This window comes from Littorina saxatilis, linkage group LG5 (assembly GCF_037325665.1).
Source record: "Littorina saxatilis isolate snail1 linkage group LG5, US_GU_Lsax_2.0, whole genome shotgun sequence".
NCBI lineage: Eukaryota > Metazoa > Mollusca > Gastropoda > Littorinimorpha > Littorinidae > Littorina > Littorina saxatilis.
In genome coordinates this window covers 11,866,119-11,884,657 of record NC_090249.1, presented here as the reverse complement: position 1 = coordinate 11,884,657, position 18,539 = coordinate 11,866,119, and the positions used below count along the sequence as shown (strand labels likewise).

Here is an 18,539-nt window from a genome sequence, read left to right as displayed (position 1 = left end):
ACACACACACACACACACACACACACACACACACACACACACACACACACACACACACACACACACACACACAGATAACCTACTTTCTGATGGTAGTGGGAGTTTGTCCAATCAGGATGCGCCAGCGTCCATGTTCGACTATCCTGGCGGAGTTGTGGTCCTTGGCTGCAGTTCTCCCCCTTGTCCGTTTCTTGCTTGGAGCACTTTTTCCTTCTGCTTCATCCTCACTTGGCTGATGAATACATATCCATCAATTACTGAAGTAATGATGTACATTTCAGAGTCTTCACCTTCATTATGTGCATATGTAAACACTGTCAGGAGATTCATTAATTGAGCAATCATATAGACAAATTAAAAAAAAAATGTCTAGTTTGCATGGGCTGCAGAGAGTTGCTTTTATTTGTAAAAAAAAAAAAAAGGCCAACAAACCCAAATGACACAATAGTCCAATCTTTATCGAGTGGCGTGTCTTTCGCTGCTCACTTGTGATTAGCTTACAATGTCACGCAGGTTTGTTTGCCCCCTTTTTTCCAAGGAAAGGCAACCCTTTGCAGCTCATAAAAACTTACAGAGGTTATGAACAAAAAATCTGAAAAAGTAAGGTCTTAAAAAAAAGGAAGTCTTAAAATATGGGGGTCTTAAAAGGGGGGGTTCCACTGTACCTGTGACATGGGGTCGCAGAGCAGCGCAGGGGCCTGTGTGTTTGTGCTGAGTTCAAAGACATCCTGCATGGCGCAGCGAGTGATGTGGTCCTCCACTCTGCTTGCTCCAACCACTTCTGGGTTGTCGTGGACGTGGATCACTCCATATTGCTCTGAAACCAAAGAAAGACATTACTGAAAGTTAAAGGATTGTTGCAAAGTGGAGCTCTGGTGGCAATGGCATACTCACATGTTTACACACACACACACTCCCCTCCCTCCCACCCCATTCCACACACACACACACACACAGAGTCTGTCTCCTTTGATAAATCAAAGGCGTAATCCTTCGATCTGTTCACAGGTTGTCACAAATATTCCAGAAAATAGTTGTGTGTGTTAACTCAAAGACAGGGGCACTAGAGTATTAGCAACACAAATATATATCAAAGGTATCTTTGTTTTTCAATTCATAAAGTAGACTAACAAAACTTCAAGCAAATGACCCATCATAAGTGCCCCACATTCCGAAAAATTCATCCTCACCAAACACAGAAGTGACAGAAGAAAACGATGGTGTGACAAGGCTGTCATCCATCAGCAAGTCATCTGCTCCACGTTTCTTGGCTCCACCTGTAATTTTCTTCACGCTCTTTCCTGTCTTTGGCTTTACAGCTCTCACCTTTCTGCTTACAGCTTTGTCACTTTCATCAAAAAAATCCAAAACTGCTGTAGTGCTGCTTGTGCCATCCAACACATCTGTTGCTTTTTTGGTTTGAGTTTTGCGCAGCCGTGTGGTGGATTTAGACTGTCGAGGGCTATCAACATCATCATCAAAAAAATCCAACGCTGCTGTATTGCTGCTTGCGCCATCTAACACATTTGTTGCTTCTTTGATTTGAGGTTTGCACAGCCGTATGGTGGATTTAGACTGTCGCGGATTATCAACATCATCATCAAAAAAATCCAAAGCTGCTGCAGTGCTGCTTGAGCCATCTAACACATTTGTTGCTTCTTTGGTTTGAGGTTTGCACAGCCGTGTTGTGGATTTAGCCTGTCGCGGGTTATCGACATCATCGTCCAAAAAGCTCAACACTCTCGCAGTGATGCTTGTATCGTCCAGCAAGTTTGTCTGTTCTTTGTTTGGAGTTTTCTGCATTGGTGTCACAGGATTAGAATCACCCGAGTCAGAGCTGTCGTAAGAAATAGGCCTTCCAGTTCCACGGCTTGAGGTTTTTCTTTGCTTTGTGGGTGTGTGGAGTCCAGAGGTAGAAGGTTGTGGGTTGCTGTCCTCGGTTGGTTTGCGTTTTCTTGGAGCCTGTGACTTCTTGGTCTTTTCAGCGTCATCATCCGAAACTGGAAATATCCGGTACAAAAGGGTCAGTCAAATTCACACCTAAAATAATGAAAAACAATAGAAAAGAAATCCAAAAACAAATAGACCGCGAACGTTCCAAAATTCAGAATAAAAAAAATAGAAAGGTATGTTGTTGAAATGTTTAATTATTGACAAAACAATACAATAGGAAAGGTTTATATTGAAACACTTAAAGCTATAACTTGTGTAATTAAGTAAGTTCTTGTTTATGTTGTTTTGTTTGGTCATAATTTAACATAGTTTTCTTGTTTTTTTATTCCAATACACTAAGAAACACCTGTGTCCTTATGTGCCTCACCTGCATCAAGGAAATCTCTGAAAACTTCCAATGGCTCCTCGTCACTGGACTGACCGGCATCACCGGACTGCTCACAGCCAGAGTCGTCCTCTGTGGAGTTGTCTCCCCCTGCATTCTGCTCTTCACTCTTAGAAGGCACGTACTCCGCCATGTCGTATCCTGCGATGCCTGCCTCTACTTTGGAGTTTCGCTGTAATCGAACACCTTGATTGTTAATGGCCTGTACAAGTCACATACATTACACGTGTTGCTTGTCATAACTTTGAAAATTTGTTTGTTTGTTTGTTTGTTTGCTTAACGCCCAGCCGACCACGAAGGGCCATATCAGGGCGGTGCTGCTTTGACATATAACGTGCGCCACACACAAGACAGAAGTCGCAGCACAGGCTTCATGTCTCACCCAGTCACATTATTCTGACACCGGACCAACCAGTCCTAGCACTAACCCCATAATGCCCGATGCCAGGCGGAGCAGCCACTAGATTGCCAATTTTAAAGTCTTAGGTATGACCCGGCCGGGGTTCGAACCCACGACCTCCCGATCACGGGGCGGACGCCTTACCACTAGGCCAACCGTGCCGGTAACTTTGAAAATAATTGTTGGCATTTCAATTAGGCTGTATGACTACAGAGAACTTCCACAATATCCTAAATTCGGCTATATTATAATGACATGCTTCGACCCCCAAAAATTGGGACCAACTTTTTGCAACAACAAAAAAAAACTAATTTTCTCAAAAAGCTGGTCAGTCAACAAGCAACCAAACATCTTATATTTTTCAAAGAAAACAAACATTTTGCTTTGTTCATAAAATTTTGTATTGACCAATAGGCTGTATATTGACCAATCGGCTGTATATTGACCAATCGGCATTTGTTGCTCTTTATCTTGTTATTTTGGACAGAAGTGTGTGAGCATGCATGTGTGGGTGCTCTTCATGCTTAACAAAAACTGAAATGTGAAAGTCATATGTACAGTCAGTGGAACCTGCAGTGACAGGTCATCTTTAGGATCAGCCCAAAAGTGTTCCTATATTGAAGATTGCCCGTCATGACAGATATATTTCGGCGAGTTCGGCGAGGGATTTATTTTCCAGAGTCAACTTTGTGCAGACTCTCCTCAGTGTCATAACAGCCCCATGTGTACGCATGCGCATGATACTGATCCCAAGGCCACAGCGAAAGTCTCTGGCCTTGGAAAACACCAACACACGCATGATACTGATCCCAAGGCCACAGCGAAAGTCTCTGGCCTTGGAAAACACCAACACACGCATGCAGGGTAAAGACAAAAATGGGTAGCGCGATTCTGTTGCTGCCTGCTATCCCTAGAGATAGTAGCCTGAATTTCCTTGAGGGAATTCCCCAAAGACAATAGGATATAATACATGTACCACCTAAAAACAAAATCCACAACGTACATCCAGTATGTCCATGGTGAGACAGGAGTGGCCTGTACGCAGCCGGAACATGTTCTTGATGCCGAACAGCTCCCCCTTGTTGTCTGCGTCACCCTGGATACCCTTGAAGTAGCGCCGGGCGTTCTCCGTTCCTATGGCAACGTTGTCTAGTTGCTGAAGACAGAACAAGCTAAATTTGCACAAGTTAAACAAACTGGAGTATTAAAAACAAAAACAACTAAAAAACAAAAATGAACACACACACACACACAAAAGTGATGCTCCTGTCCTTGAGAAAGAAAAAAACACCTTTCGATTATTTCAGATCACAACATTTTTCAAAAATGTGTACAGCTAAGCTTCAAAGACGGTTTAATGTTGAACCTTTCTAATTCTACTGCTCTGAAACGACATCACATGGTAAAGGTAAAAATATTCAAAGCACAACACACACAAATGACAAATCAAAACCATTTTCTCATGATACAATGTACATTTTATTGCTCTTGCACTTAAATATCCATCCGTTGGCATGCATGATACACACATATTCATTCATTCATTCTCTCTCTCTCTCTCTCTCTCGTCTCTCTCTCTCGTCTCTCTCGTCTCGTCTCTCTCTCTCTCTCTCTCTCTCTCTCTCTCTCTCTCTCTCTCTCTCTCTCTCTCTCTCTCTCTCTCTCTCTCTCTCTCTCTTCTTTTATCTCTATCTCTCAAATCTCATGTCTGCTAGGACAGCTTCTTGAAGCATGACCTCACCACAGAATGTGGTTGACACAAATTACAACACAGTGGTACCTGTTTGTAGATCTGTCTCAGGTAGATGTTCTCCTCAATGGTGCCGGCTGAAACCAAACGGAACACCTCGACATCTCGTCTCTGACCGATCCTGTACGCTCTGCACAACATGGAGAATCACACCGCAGGTTCAATTCTACTGAGTGCAGGTAAAACATACACTTGTCCATTTGTATCTCTGCTATTGTCTTTTGTGTCTGAGAACAACACTGCGTTGCTTGCTGAAGGAACACACACACAAACACACGCACACACACACGCACGCATGCACACACACACACAAACTACTCTATTCTTTTCACACACACACACACACACACACACACACACACACACACACATATGCACACACACACACACACGCACGCATGCATGCACACACACACACACACTCGCACACACACAAACACACAAACATACACACACAAACATACACACACACACTCACACACACACACTCGCACACACACACACACACAAACATACACACACACACACACACACACATACATACAAACGTACACACACACACACATGCACATACAGAAAAATCAGAATTCTCTACTACTGTACCTGAAAAACAAAGCTTGTTGCAGTTTCGTAGAAAGACATTCAATCAACGCAGAAAAAGAAGCATTGCATTCTCACCTGTCTTGGGCTTGCAGGTCGTGACTGGGATTCCAGTTGGGGTCAAAGATCACCACTTTGTTGGCTCCAGTCATGTTCAGGCCTAGTCCTCCAGCTCTGCGGTCAAAGAAAAGGTGAAAATACATTTCCATTACTTTATTATCCCATTGCTGTGAAATTCGGGTCACTCCCAGTGAAAATCTAGCAGCAACAAGAGTTGTGCTACCCAGATATGTGCGTGTTGAGGTGTAATCAGCCACCCACACCACGCTACGGCGCTCCCACGTGGGCCGTTTTGAGCATAAGTCAAATGTGGACAGGGTCGGACGGGAGTGTATGGACGGGCCTTTATGGCAGAATCAGAGGTATTTTAGGCGCCACTGTGCCAACTAAAACTCAGCATGATAAAATCGCTGGAAGTGGAACCCCTCTTTAAAGTTTCCAAATTTAAGACATTCTCCTTTTTAAGACCTTACTTTTTTCGATTTTGTTGTTGAGACTCCCTCCCTTTTAAGACTGGATTTTCTTAGATTGAGAGGTCTTCTTAAAAAGGGGATCAACTGTACAATAAACAGCAACTCCATACTACATCTTGCAGACACATTTTTGGGCAACACAGTACGCTGCAGAACAAACCAACAACCAAACAAACAAAACAAGAGACCAAGAAAGACAGAGCAACAACCACCCAACTACTCACTTTGTGGAGACGAGACAGAGGAAGATGTTGGGGTCGCTGTTCAACTCTCGCACAATCTTCTGTCACCATCACATGCGTGCACACACACACAGAGGTATAGGCACAGACACAGACACAGACACAGACAAACACACACACACACACACACACACAAACACACACACACACACATACACACAAACCACTTACTTTGTGGAGATGAGACAGAGAAAGATGTTAGGATCGCTGTTGAACTCTCGCACAATCTTCTGTCGCTGACGTCCGGAGACAGAGCCATCGATGCGACGGTACTCGCTGCCTTCGCCGATAATGTGCTGCTCCAGTATGTCCAGCAACTAGAGCAGAACGAGCAGAATGGAACTTTTATCATGTGTGAATGCGACAGCAATGATGAAATTAAAATTGAGCAATTTTTGCAGAAAAACAATGGTGACTGCGCTTGAGAGCGAGAAATAAAAAGACTAAAACATACTGTACTCACGATGATGACGAAGTCATAATGATCTAAAATGTTCTAAAATTGTGACTTTATCATCTTTGTTAATACATGAGTACAGTATTTTGAGGTATTTTAATTTCTAAGCAAATTCTGATGACAAGACTGGTAGCGCCAATATCCACCTCTTACAGAAATTAACGAGAAACAGAATATTTGAAACAAAAGCTATTGATGGGTTTTAACAAAAGGTCATTTTTGTGGTAGAGATTTCGGAGAAAAAAACCAATTATAAAGACAACATCCCCTCCCGAACCCAACAGTGCACACAGAGACACACACACACACACACACACACATGCACGCAAACTCCCTCACTCACACACACACACACAGAGGCACACACACACACATACACACACACACACACACACACACACATGCACGCAAACTCCCTCACTCACACACACACACAGAGGCACACACACACACACACACACACACACACACACACACACACACACACACACACACACACAGGGACTTTCATTGACATGTTGACTATCCAAGTTTCACACTGACCTTGGTGGAGTGGGAGAAGACCAAGACTTTGCTGTGAGACTTGGCAAACACTGACAACAACCCTTGAAGGACCTGCAAACACACAAAGCATGTGGAAAAGTTCAGGCAATTTCTGTTTCTCCCATGACGTTTTGAGTGGGGTTTACCAACATATGGAGGTACATGTACAGTAGTTACTGTGTGTCACATTGATGAATTTCACCATAAGACATAAGACAGAAGATAATATTTCAACCATGTGCAGTACACTAGTAATATTACTTTGGCAGAGTGAATTTGTTCAAACCTTTTGGAACAACCTTAAACAGTGTATGAAAGAAAAATGTTTGAACTGCAGCAGGCTTGAGCTAAACCCCACACTTGTATTATTTGGACAAGGCGGCATAACAAACACTGATGAAGGTTTTGATTGTATTTTATTGCAAGCCAAATTTTTCGAATACAAATGTAGAATAAATAAAGTAAAGCCAACATTGAACATTTTTTTTAAAGGACCTGGCCTACACATAGAAGATTGATAAACATATCCACTGTACATAATTGAATTATGGAAAATTTAGGCTGAAGTGGGCTTCATATTTTACCCTTGTAGAACAGCACTTATTATAATTGATAGTATGTTGTATAGAGAAAGGGGGAATGTACGTTCTGGCTCACCGATTCCGACAGACCCTAAATATTAACGCAAAATAGGCTTCTGGACTAAACTTTTACTAAAATGAAACATGCGACAAAATCAGAAAAATACTGCATAAATCCATACAAAAAAAATACAGTAAAGTAAGGTTGTTTTGAACCAATGCCGGGTCTGTCGGAATCAGTAACCCAGAACGTACATTCTCCCTTTCTCTTATACAACATTCTTAAGCTCAATACGCTCTCTCATTTACAAACTTTACTTCATATGTTCTTTCACTGTTAGAATTATATCTGATACATGCAATGTGACTGTCTAAACGAATAGTTAACTCTTTACAAGTGATTCTATTTTTACTTTTTCTTCCCGTCCTATTTGAATCCCCTTTTTTAAAAACTGCTTTTTCAGATCTTCTATATCGATTGGCTTGTTATATTCAGCTCGTGTTTTTGTTTGAATACTTGCTTTCTTACTTTTGTAGTCATCAAAGTCTGTTTGTATCTGTTTGAATTCTTCGTCAGAAACTTTTGAATCTTCAAGTGCTTTACTGATAGACAGTTTTAGGCTAGACAATTTTGATGATGCAAGAGTGGAAATGGATTCGTGTTTTTCAAGCTTTTTCACAATTTTTTTCATTATAGCTGATGCTATAAATGATAAACCACCAACTGCTGCTGCGACACCGCCTAGGATTAGAGAAACTGGAGTCCCTACTCCGGTAGCTAACAGAATTGTTCCCGTTACACCTGCAGCTGATGCAAGGATAGTAGAACCAGTGCTGGCATTAGAAAGGCTGTTGTAAGTTGTTGAGTACTTACGTCTAGCGCGAGAATATTTTTCTAATTCATCTTCTAGTTGTTTTTGTATATTACTAATGTGTGCCAGTCTAAATTGTTGACTTTCTGCTGCACTTTCATCAATATTAGGATAAAGCTTCACACTGCTAGTCATCTTTTTAATGCAAAATATAAAATATTTATCTTAATTCTCACTGGCCAGTGTTTCTGCTAAGCTTTGAAGCTGTTCATTGCTTAACACCTTATCTGTATAGTAGAAAGCAATCAAATCAAGATAAGTAAGATTAATACTTCTTATTTCTGTTAAATTATTTATATCTGCGTTAACAACAACATTTTGGTTTGACGTCTGTTTCTTTATTGTGTTAGAATCCTTTTGAACAGCAATAAATACTCTGACTTCTTCAACATTTAATGGTCTCCAGTTGAGATTTATTCCTCTCATTAGAACAGTGTTTGTGGTTTCTTCCCTTTTCCTGACAACTATATCAAATATCATAGTTGCATTCTGCCCTATTGGAAGCTTGGGTATAAAATCGACAATGGTGTCAGCGTCCTTTTCAACACTTTGTTTTCTGTGAATGAGATAGTTGTTCTTATGGAAAGGTTTAACTGCAACTTCTCCCCTGCTGTTAATCGCAGGAACAAGGCTAACAATTAGTGGTCCAGCATTGATTGACTTACGGAATGTGTCGTCTTTTCCAACAAGAGTGTATGGACTCACAAATTCAAACTTCATTTCCCAGTCAATCTTTTTTATAACAGGACTAAGTACCCATTTTTTATTCTGATGTTTCCACATGTAGTATATGTCATCGACAATTGGATCAGGTACATTAACATCACGGATTTGACCTAGTTTGAGGAATCTTGGTTTCTTTTCATCGTCGATTTCCTTTCTCTTGTAATGACCAGTGTCTGTAAACTCGAATGCATACACTGCACCAACTTCAGCATTGCTCTCAAAGTCGATAGCGTCTGCTAAATCTTTCAACTCTATAGTTGAACATGCAACAGGATAAATTATTGTAGGTCCACTCGACATTTTAATACTCAATATTTTATGGAACTATTTCCAATGTAATGTTAAACAAACAATCAACTGGTTGTCCACTTTGATTTTTCAGATCAATGTGTAGGAATTCATGACACCCTTCCTCCAAGTCCTTGAACTGAAGTGTCTTAAATGTTGGCACGTGCATTTTACAAAAAGAGGCATCACTCGGTGGAAGAATCCTAAGCAGATCAGAACGCTGATCATTAAACAGATTATAGGATGTGTTAAGCTCTCTCATGTGAACAAACAGTACACTGTTAACATCCATGTCAATGGGACGTGTTCCCTTGTATATATTTGTAATTCCAAGCATATCAAGGAGTTTGGTTGGAAACTCAACGTTTACTTCTCTAGTTTTGGGCATAGTAAGAGTAGCAATGAGACTTGCATGATTTAAACTCGCTGTAATACCTACTGGAGCAAACAATTCTTTCTCTAAAGTGCAGAAGTCATAGTAACCATCTTCTACAGAATGTGTTTTACCATTAATTCTAACCCAGTTGTTAGCCTTTTTTTACTGATATTATACCAAGTAACCTTGTACATAATTTCATGCAGTGCAACTTTCATTCCTCCATTTTGATTGTTGATAGGGGTTGCAAGTTTAACTGGCACACTAGTCTTCACATTTGTTAGTGTGATAAACATTTTTTATTCAACAACAAAAATGAGTCAGTATAAATTCAACAAAGACGTTAAATACAAAACTGGACCATATTACAATCCAAAGACTATTTCTTTCCATGAGTTGGACTTTGCTGTAACAGAAACAGAATCCATTCGCGTTAAAGTGCCTGACCCATTCCATTCTTACCTAAATCCCCCAATCAAAAATGATAGTGTTCCAAAGATGTGGAACTCTCACCCAATTCAGTTCTATCAGAATCAGTTAAACTTTGCAATATTCTGTGCAACCACAGGATGTGGAGTGTCCTATGCAGACCACATGAATAATTCAAACTTACTGACAAAGTGTGTGTACACATTTCACGTTTACTATCAGTGCAGGAGAATCTTGTCTGAACTTCAGGCACCAATGCCGCATGAAAAGAGCTGGAACCCATTCAACAATAGGATAAACATGAAAGTGTATGAGCGTCTCTGCAATGAATTCAATATAGATTTTAAGACCGACTTTAGGCAAAAGCAAGACAAAAACCATGGCATGGGAACACTATATTTATGGGGTGTCCACAGGAGGTATAATTTTGATTACTGGCCAGGTCATACATCTTTTTCTTCAAATGTGCAGGTACAGTTAGGATCAATAGAACAACAGCACCACAATGCATGGACTACTTTTATATTAGACACCGGCAAAGGTTTCACTGGATCAGGTGTTGAAAGGATCAATGAATCTATCCGAACATATGCGTGGTGCTTGCTAGGCTCGCAGGCACAGACACGATCAAACATAATGAGAACAAGCACAGGGTTTGGTGCACAGAAACAGTTGTTATCAAATTTAGAAGATGTCATAAACTCTGCAGTTGATCTGCCTTCCAGCATCAAAAGGTATCAAGACTCTCTCCGTTATGCAAGATCAAAAGTTGACTTTGCTGTTGGTAACGGCCTTTACATGTTACCTTCTGATCTCCAGCTGCAGATTGGAACAATAACAAATTATAACAATGAAATCATTATTGCTAGTGACACCCAGCCGCTTGGAAAGGGTGAAGAACTGAATTCAGAAATCAGAACGATGCTACAGCCATATCACAATGAACAGAAACAAAGCGTGACAAGTGAAGATCACGCTGCAGGTGAAGATCATTCTGTCACTAGTGATGATCAAGCTGTTAGTATTAGTGATGATCATGAATCGCAGAAGACTGCTCTAGTAATTGGTGGAGTGGGTGTAGGCTTACTTTTGCTTTATTCTCGTTAGCAGAACACCTGCAATTAAAACTATTAAAGTCCAGAGATGTTCAGCCATGAAACCAACAACTTTACCTGCAAAAGATAACAGCCAGCTAACAATTGAACCAATGATTCCTGGAAGTGCACCCAAAGCTTTTGCTGCTAGTTTCTTTAATAGTTCTGCAATGTGTTTGAGTTGTTTCTTTACCCATCCCGGATCAGATGGAGATGAAGGTGAAGGTGGAGGTGGAGGTGTGACAGTGCCACCTGTGAATGTTAACACTAATGTGCTTATTGCAAATCCTAACGCAGTTAGTATACTAGCTATTGTGATTCCCTGCTCTCTGAAAAGCGTTCTAATTCTTTCAGCAAGAGTTGTGTCTTCGTAAAGGATTCTTTGAATTGTATTTTTTATTCTGCTGACCTGTGTTCTCAGTTGTTCTCTATTGTTACTTAGAACTTCTAACCTTATGGCTTTCTCCTCCTGCAAATCTTTTAAACGCTTAGAAATTCTGTTTTTTACTTCTTGTTCTAGGTTCAAATCATCAGCATCAGCAAGTTTTTGTTTCTCTTTGTTTATATCTTCATCCAGCTGACCTAGTTTTGACAGATTATTTGCTATTTCACCTCTGATGGTTTGTAGTGATTGATTAAGGGCTTCTATTTCTCTCATAGGTAATAGTTCATGTGGAGTCTTCAGTGAAGTTTCCTCAGAAAAAGAAGTCTCTATCTCTTGTATAAGTTGATCAGCCTCATCTGCAAGTTTATTAAGATCTTGCAATGGAACAGATTCTATTTGAGTAGCAGTTGGTAGTCCTAGTTCTGCTTGTTGAAGTAAGGAAACAACATGGGAAGATGATGACCGTGTGCTAGGCACAATATCTAATTGCCTAAGTCGATTAGCAGTAAGTTTTTGTTTTAGTGAAACTTTTGATAGAAACTTAGCAGGATTAGATTTATATGTAAGTTGGACTTTTTCTCCTTTATCGCTAGTTGTATATAAATGATTTGCTTCCATTTTGAACTGGTTTGGATCTAAAACATCAGGTTCTTCTCCTAAACTTTTGTAGAAATCTCTAACTTTACCTTCCAGAAGTTCATGTCGTGCCACCTCATAATGCAGTGAATGATGGTAGGGAACCAAAGGGATTGCTTCGCTCATGTCGTCCGCTGGCTCAAATAAATCTTCAAATCCACCTTCTGCCATTTGTAACTTATTTTTTATTTTGAAAATAAAAAAAGATGGCACAATCGTTCGGTTCTGTTCTTGATCCTTACAGAAGGCTGAAAGAACCTCTCGGGGTAAAAGGAATAAGGCAAACAGTTATAGTTACAAATAATCCTTCTACTATTGATCAGAATGAAATACTTACTGTTAGGTTTCCTAATCTAGGTAAGAACGATGTTATTGTACCGGGCACTGTAAGACTATCATTCAAATTAGAATTAGAATCTGGCTCAGATGAAAATAGGACTTTGGCTTATAATGTAGGAAGAGCAATTGTGAGGAAGATTACTGTCAAACTGGAAGGGCGGGAAGTGATGTCATTGAATAATGCAGATGTTTTTTTTAGTTTATGCAGATAATTGGTTAACTGACAATGAAAAGAAAAACAGAGTGTTTCAAGGGATTCAGTCAGACAATGGGATAAAAGTTAGAATAGGAGCCGGAGATAAAGCTGACAACAAAAAAGATAACGCTGTCAATGTTGCTTTTGGAAACAAATTTTGTATTCCACTTGACTTTGAACTCATAAATTCACATCCTCCCTTCTATCAAGGAGCATTGCGTGACAGGCTGTCATACGACCTGACTTTCAATAGTTATGATCGTGTTATGCTTTCACAAGACCCGGAAGCAAAGTATAAGGTGTCTGGAATTTCTTTAGAGTTTGATGTTGTAAACCATCCTGAACTGGCTAGACTTATAGAAAATCAGTACAGTTCTAAGCTGCCTATCTATTATGAAAGAGTGTTGAATCACAGTACACTTTCAAAAAGCCAGGCTGATCCAATCTGGAACATTAACTTGAATACACCAGCTAGGTCAATGAAGGGAATACTTATGTTGTTTGAGGAACCAAAAGATTCATATGAAAGGCAAATAGAAAAGTTTTACAATCCACTAATCAATAGAGTATATTGCACAATTGAAGGGCAGCCAAACCAAATATTTGCATCTGGCATGCTGCCATACCAACACTATGATGAAGCAAGAAAGTACTTTACTGGAGGAAGATTGAAAGACCCAACATCTGATCTTGTGGCTAAAGATCTACATTTACACGGTGTTGGCGTAGAAGATTTCTTGACAAATAAATATGCGTTATGGCTGGATCTCAGAACAACTGACGACAACAAACTGCATGGAAGTGGAAGGCGAATTGAAAACGGATCAGAAGGAATCACAATACAAATTGAAAAGGAAGTAGGGAGTAGTAGTAAATCAGTTAAGATCTACGTGTTTGTTGTGTCAGATGCGCAGTTAAACATCTCTGAAAGCAGATTACAGGATATTGTTTATTGAACGTGTTAAAATGAAGTATCTAGATTTTCTTCCAAAAGATCCACACTGTTCTTTGATTTGTGGGGCAACAGGTTGCGGCAAAACAAGATATGTTTTGGATTTATTACAGACTGTTTACATAAATCACTTTGAACACATAGTCATATTCTGTCCAACCATAAAGCATAACAGAACATACAAGGAGAGAAAATTCATATGGTCTGATCAAAATATATTTATTGTAAATCCTTCTGATCGTCTAAATGTTTGCTTGGAGCATTATTTCGATCTTTTTCAGAACACGCCAACACTGTTTATTATTGATGACTGTGCAGCAGAACGTGACATTGTTAGAAAGAAAAGTGCACTAGCAAAGCTTGCATTCAGTGGACGACATGCATTAATATCAGTTTGGATATTAACACAAAAATACAATGCAGTTCTGAAAGACTTTAGAGAGCAACTCAAAACAATAACATTGTTCTATTCAAAGGACCGTGACAGTTTTGAAGAGTGTCTTCGAGAAAATGATGTCATTGAAAACAAACAGGAGAGAGAAAGAATAAAGAATAATCTGAAATCTTCTAAGCACTCGAAACTGGTTTTAAAAACTGATCAACCAGTTCAGTATGTATGTTTGTAGAAATCCTTGCTAAGTTCTTGTCAAGTTCTTACTCAAGTTCTTACCAAGTTCTTACTCAAGTTCTTGTCAAGTTCTTACTCAAGTTCTTGTCAAGTTTTTGTCAAGTTCTTACTCAAGTTCTTGTTAAGTTCCTACCTAAGTTCTTACTCAAGTTCTTGTTAAGTTCCTACCTAAGTTCTTACTCAAGTTCCTACCTAAGTTCTTGTTAAGTTCCTACCTAAGTTCTTACTCAAGTTTAATTACTAGATTTTAATTTTATTCTGCATCAAAATAAAATGAACTGTGATGAATTGCTGATGCAGACTGCTACAGATATTGAAATCTGTGACAGTAGGACTATACCTGATAAAAAAGAAAGATTGTATTCACTTGCTGTTTGTGGAAAAACAAAACACTACCTTGGGCAGCAGTTAACTGTGGAAGAAGTACAACATCTTTCCTCGGAAGATATAGAAAAGTATCATGGACGGTATGAATCAGTGCTTGGTTCTAAGATGGTTAGAAGTATTGGACAGACTGTTATAGGTTTGTACACAAAGATTTTTGGACATTTTACACCTCTCGACTCGGAGGAAGACTTAACACATGATCTAACTCATGACCCTGTTGTTTCCAAGTCCCTCGAATCTCTTGCCTGTGGCCTGTATTATCGATTTGGTGCTTTATTAGTACCATTTGTTGCTGGATTAATTACTTTCAAACACATTAATTTTCAGAATAAAAAAGATGACAGATCAGTTGAAGCAGACAGTGGAGCAGACGAAAATACCAGAAGTGAACACAGTGACAAAGAAACCTGGTAGAGTGGAAGCAGGAAAAAAACTAGCCGAATGGAACAGACAAAAAAAGTTAAATCAAAAGGCAAAGCAGAACATTATGTCTGAGGTTGAGCAGACACCAAACATTCCTGAAGTGACTAAGGTCACACAAACTGATCAAGAATTAAAATCTTCATTTCTATCATACAGAAAAGTAGCTGTAGCAGCTGTTGTTGGAGGAGGTGGATACTTGCTTTACAAACTTTGGCAAGGCAAATATAAAGTGTCAGAAAGACCAAAATCAGAAAGACCAAAATCAGAAACACCAAAACCAACAAACAAAGCAGTACAAACAATAAAAAAGCCCACAGTAGTACCTGCAGTGGATTCATTTCATATGGAATAATTTTAATATTTTAATTTTGATAACATAAAAATGAGTTCTGAAAAGACAATAGTTAATCTAGTTTATCACGCTGCAGTGATTGGAGGCTTGAGTGTAGGTTACACAATGCTGGGTAAAAGTCTCCTCAGAATGAAACCAGCCGACTTGGGAAAGTTAGACTTCGAAGACGGTGCTAAACTAATTGGTGTTGTGACAGCTTCCTTTGCAACAAAAGACTTCCTGGTGAAGCAAGGAATTATTCCAGAAAATATAAACATGTAAGACAATAAAATGGCTAGCTTGGTTATGATGGTGGGAGGTGCGATTGTAAATGCGCTTGCATTTTCTGGCAGCAACTATTTGTTTTCTAAACTGCAAAATGGTGAAGAGAGGGAAAGGCACAACAAAGCCATGGAACAACTGGCGAAAGCACAGGATGAATACGAGAAGAAACGAATTGCGCAGTTAGACTTTATGAATGATAAACTCAGGCAGCAAGGACATGCAAACAAAACCTTTGCCAATGTTGATGCAGCCATTCAAGAATACTATCTTGTAACTGGAAAGAAAATGAAGACAAGTGCTCCTCCAAAACTGGGTGACTTTTATCAGCCTTCAGAAGAGCAGAAGGTGGGCGAGATTGTTTTCATTGTTATTGGTATGGCTGTTGTTTACTTTATTGCGCGTGCTGTCAAATCTTAATATTCTGTCATTTAAAAAACCATGAGTGATGCTTTGTTATCTAAAATATATTATTCCCCAAAAGGATACTGGAAAGGAAGAACTGCTATTGACAAGCTCAGTGACGCAGCAGGTGTTTCTCAAGATATAGCAAAGAAATGGTTGTCAAAGCAGGCAGTTTGGCAGATCTATTTACCTGCACCAAGAAAAATTACACGACCACACTTTGTTAACATTAAACCGAATGACACTCATCAAATAGACCTGCTGTATTTACCGCATGACACAGTCAGAAGGAAGAAATATAAGTATGCACTGACTGTAGTTGATGTTGCAACAAGATACAAAGATGCTGAACCGTTGACAGAGAAAAGTGCTATAGCTACAGCTGTTGCCCTGCAAGAAATTTACAGACGTGGACCACTAAAGTATCCCAGAATGATTCAGTGCGATGATGGTAAGGAGTTTAAAGGAGCTGTCAACCAGCTTCTGTTAAAACATCATGTTACAGTGAAGAGAGGTATTCCAGGAAACCACAGGTCACAGGCTATTGTTGAGAGCTTTAACAAACAGTTGGCAGAAAAACTGTTTTCATATCAGTACCATCAGGAATTTTTGGACACAGAAAGTAAATTGCGTAACACTGAATGGGTCAAAAGATTACCATCAGTACTTAGAGCAATGAATCTGGAGGTATTTAAAGCTACAGGGTTAAGACCAGTTGATGCAATCAAACAGAAAACAATACCTGTTGCTCCAAAGTCAACAACACCAGCGGCATTACTACCTTTCAATCAGAAAGTCAGATATTTATATGCACCCGGTGAAGCTGAGGGTGACAGCAGGAAGCGTGCAACGGATCCAATCTGGAGTATTGACATTCATGAAATCAAGAGAGTAGTAGAGGCAAATCCACCTATATATTACTTGAGAGAACCAGCACCGCAAAGAGCCTTTGTAAAAGAGGAATTACAATTAGTTCCACGTGGTACAAATGTTAAATGATTTTTTATTTCAGATTTTATAGTGTTAACAAAAATGGAAGCTCTGAGAACGAATTCTAAGCAACTTCATTTTTTTTAATTTATATTTTTATTTTGAGTTATAAAATCAAACTCACAGCGATGGAAGACTCTGTATTAGAATCTTTATCGACAGTATTTGACACCGTTGAATTACAAGTAACGGATCCTCAAAATGTGCAGTCCAGTGTGCAAGACGCCATTGAACAAATTCCAAACAATTTGTTGATTGAACCTCCAGTAAAAGTGCAGATAGTCAGTTTAATAAAATACAAAACAGTCAGTGATGAGGTGCTAGAAGTTCATGTTTCAACCAGACAACTAGCACTTAATTCTATGGCAGAATTGAATGGAAACTGGGCAGATGAAATGATGAAACGGTTTGAGCAAGCTGCAGAGGATGCAAAGATGAAAGGATCCGGATGGTCAGAAGGTGAAATTATAAAAATAGAATTGAAGCTAAGTAAATTTGCCCCCATCAGAGGTAGAAGTTACATACCTTTACCTCCTGCTCTTGTCAAAAAACGTGCTGTGCTGAACATAAAGAATGATGATGACAAATGTTTTATGTGGTGTGTTCTGGCAAGACTGTACAGTGTAAAGAAAAATGCAGAAAGAGTGTCTAACTATCATGCATACAGAAATAAACTAAACTTTACTGGTATTGAATTTCCTGTCAGCATTACAAGCATTGACAAATTTGAACAGCAAAACAAACCCATCACCGTAAATGTTTACACGTGGGATGAGGAAGATGAACTGAAACCAGTCAGAATATCAAAGAACTCACCAACGATTGGTGATTGTGATACTAACCATGTTGACATGTTACTAATGACTGATGGTGTAAAATATCATTACACTTTGATTCGTACAATGAGTAGACTGATGGCGAGCACAAGCAATCACAATAGTAAACAAGACTTTTGTAGGCGATGTCTCTTGCGTATTCCATCAATTCATGCAGCACTTATACACAAGCAACATTGTAAGAGCGTTGATGATGCGGTTGTGAAGTTAACAACACCACCGCCAGACAGCAAAGTGTATTTTAAGAATGTATGCAAACTACAGAAAAGTCCTTATGTTGTTTATGCTGACTTTGAATCTATCATTGTGCCATATGAAGGACCTTTACCAAAAGACCTACCTAAAACAGTAACTCTAAGTAATCATCAAGTCTGTTCATATGCATTTATTGTTGTTAGTTCAGATGGTAAACATTCTAAACCGCAATTGTACAGAGGACCTAATGCAGCAAAGAACTTCTTACAGCAAATGAACCAAGTGCGAAATGACTGCTCCAAACAACTGAATCTTTCAGACATTG

General features: G+C 39.4%; 1 protein-coding gene across 1 annotated transcript in view; it reads right to left on the bottom strand.

Moving 5' to 3' along the window:
- Positions 1 to 18,539, bottom strand: part of LOC138966304 (DNA excision repair protein ERCC-6-like 2) — a 61,763-nt gene that overhangs the window by 2,640 nt on the left and 40,584 nt on the right. The window contains exons 18-26 of the mRNA XM_070338486.1: positions 6,864 to 6,935; positions 6,035 to 6,180; positions 5,167 to 5,262; positions 4,519 to 4,618; positions 3,742 to 3,894; positions 2,321 to 2,510; positions 1,191 to 2,000; positions 666 to 817; positions 84 to 232 (exon numbers count right to left, since the gene is read on the bottom strand). Of these exons, the coding sequence (XP_070194587.1) occupies positions 84 to 232; positions 666 to 817; positions 1,191 to 2,000; positions 2,321 to 2,510; positions 3,742 to 3,894; positions 4,519 to 4,618; positions 5,167 to 5,262; positions 6,035 to 6,180; positions 6,864 to 6,935 (1,868 nt within the window). The remainder of the gene's footprint in view (positions 1 to 83; positions 233 to 665; positions 818 to 1,190; positions 2,001 to 2,320; positions 2,511 to 3,741; positions 3,895 to 4,518; positions 4,619 to 5,166; positions 5,263 to 6,034; positions 6,181 to 6,863; positions 6,936 to 18,539) is intronic.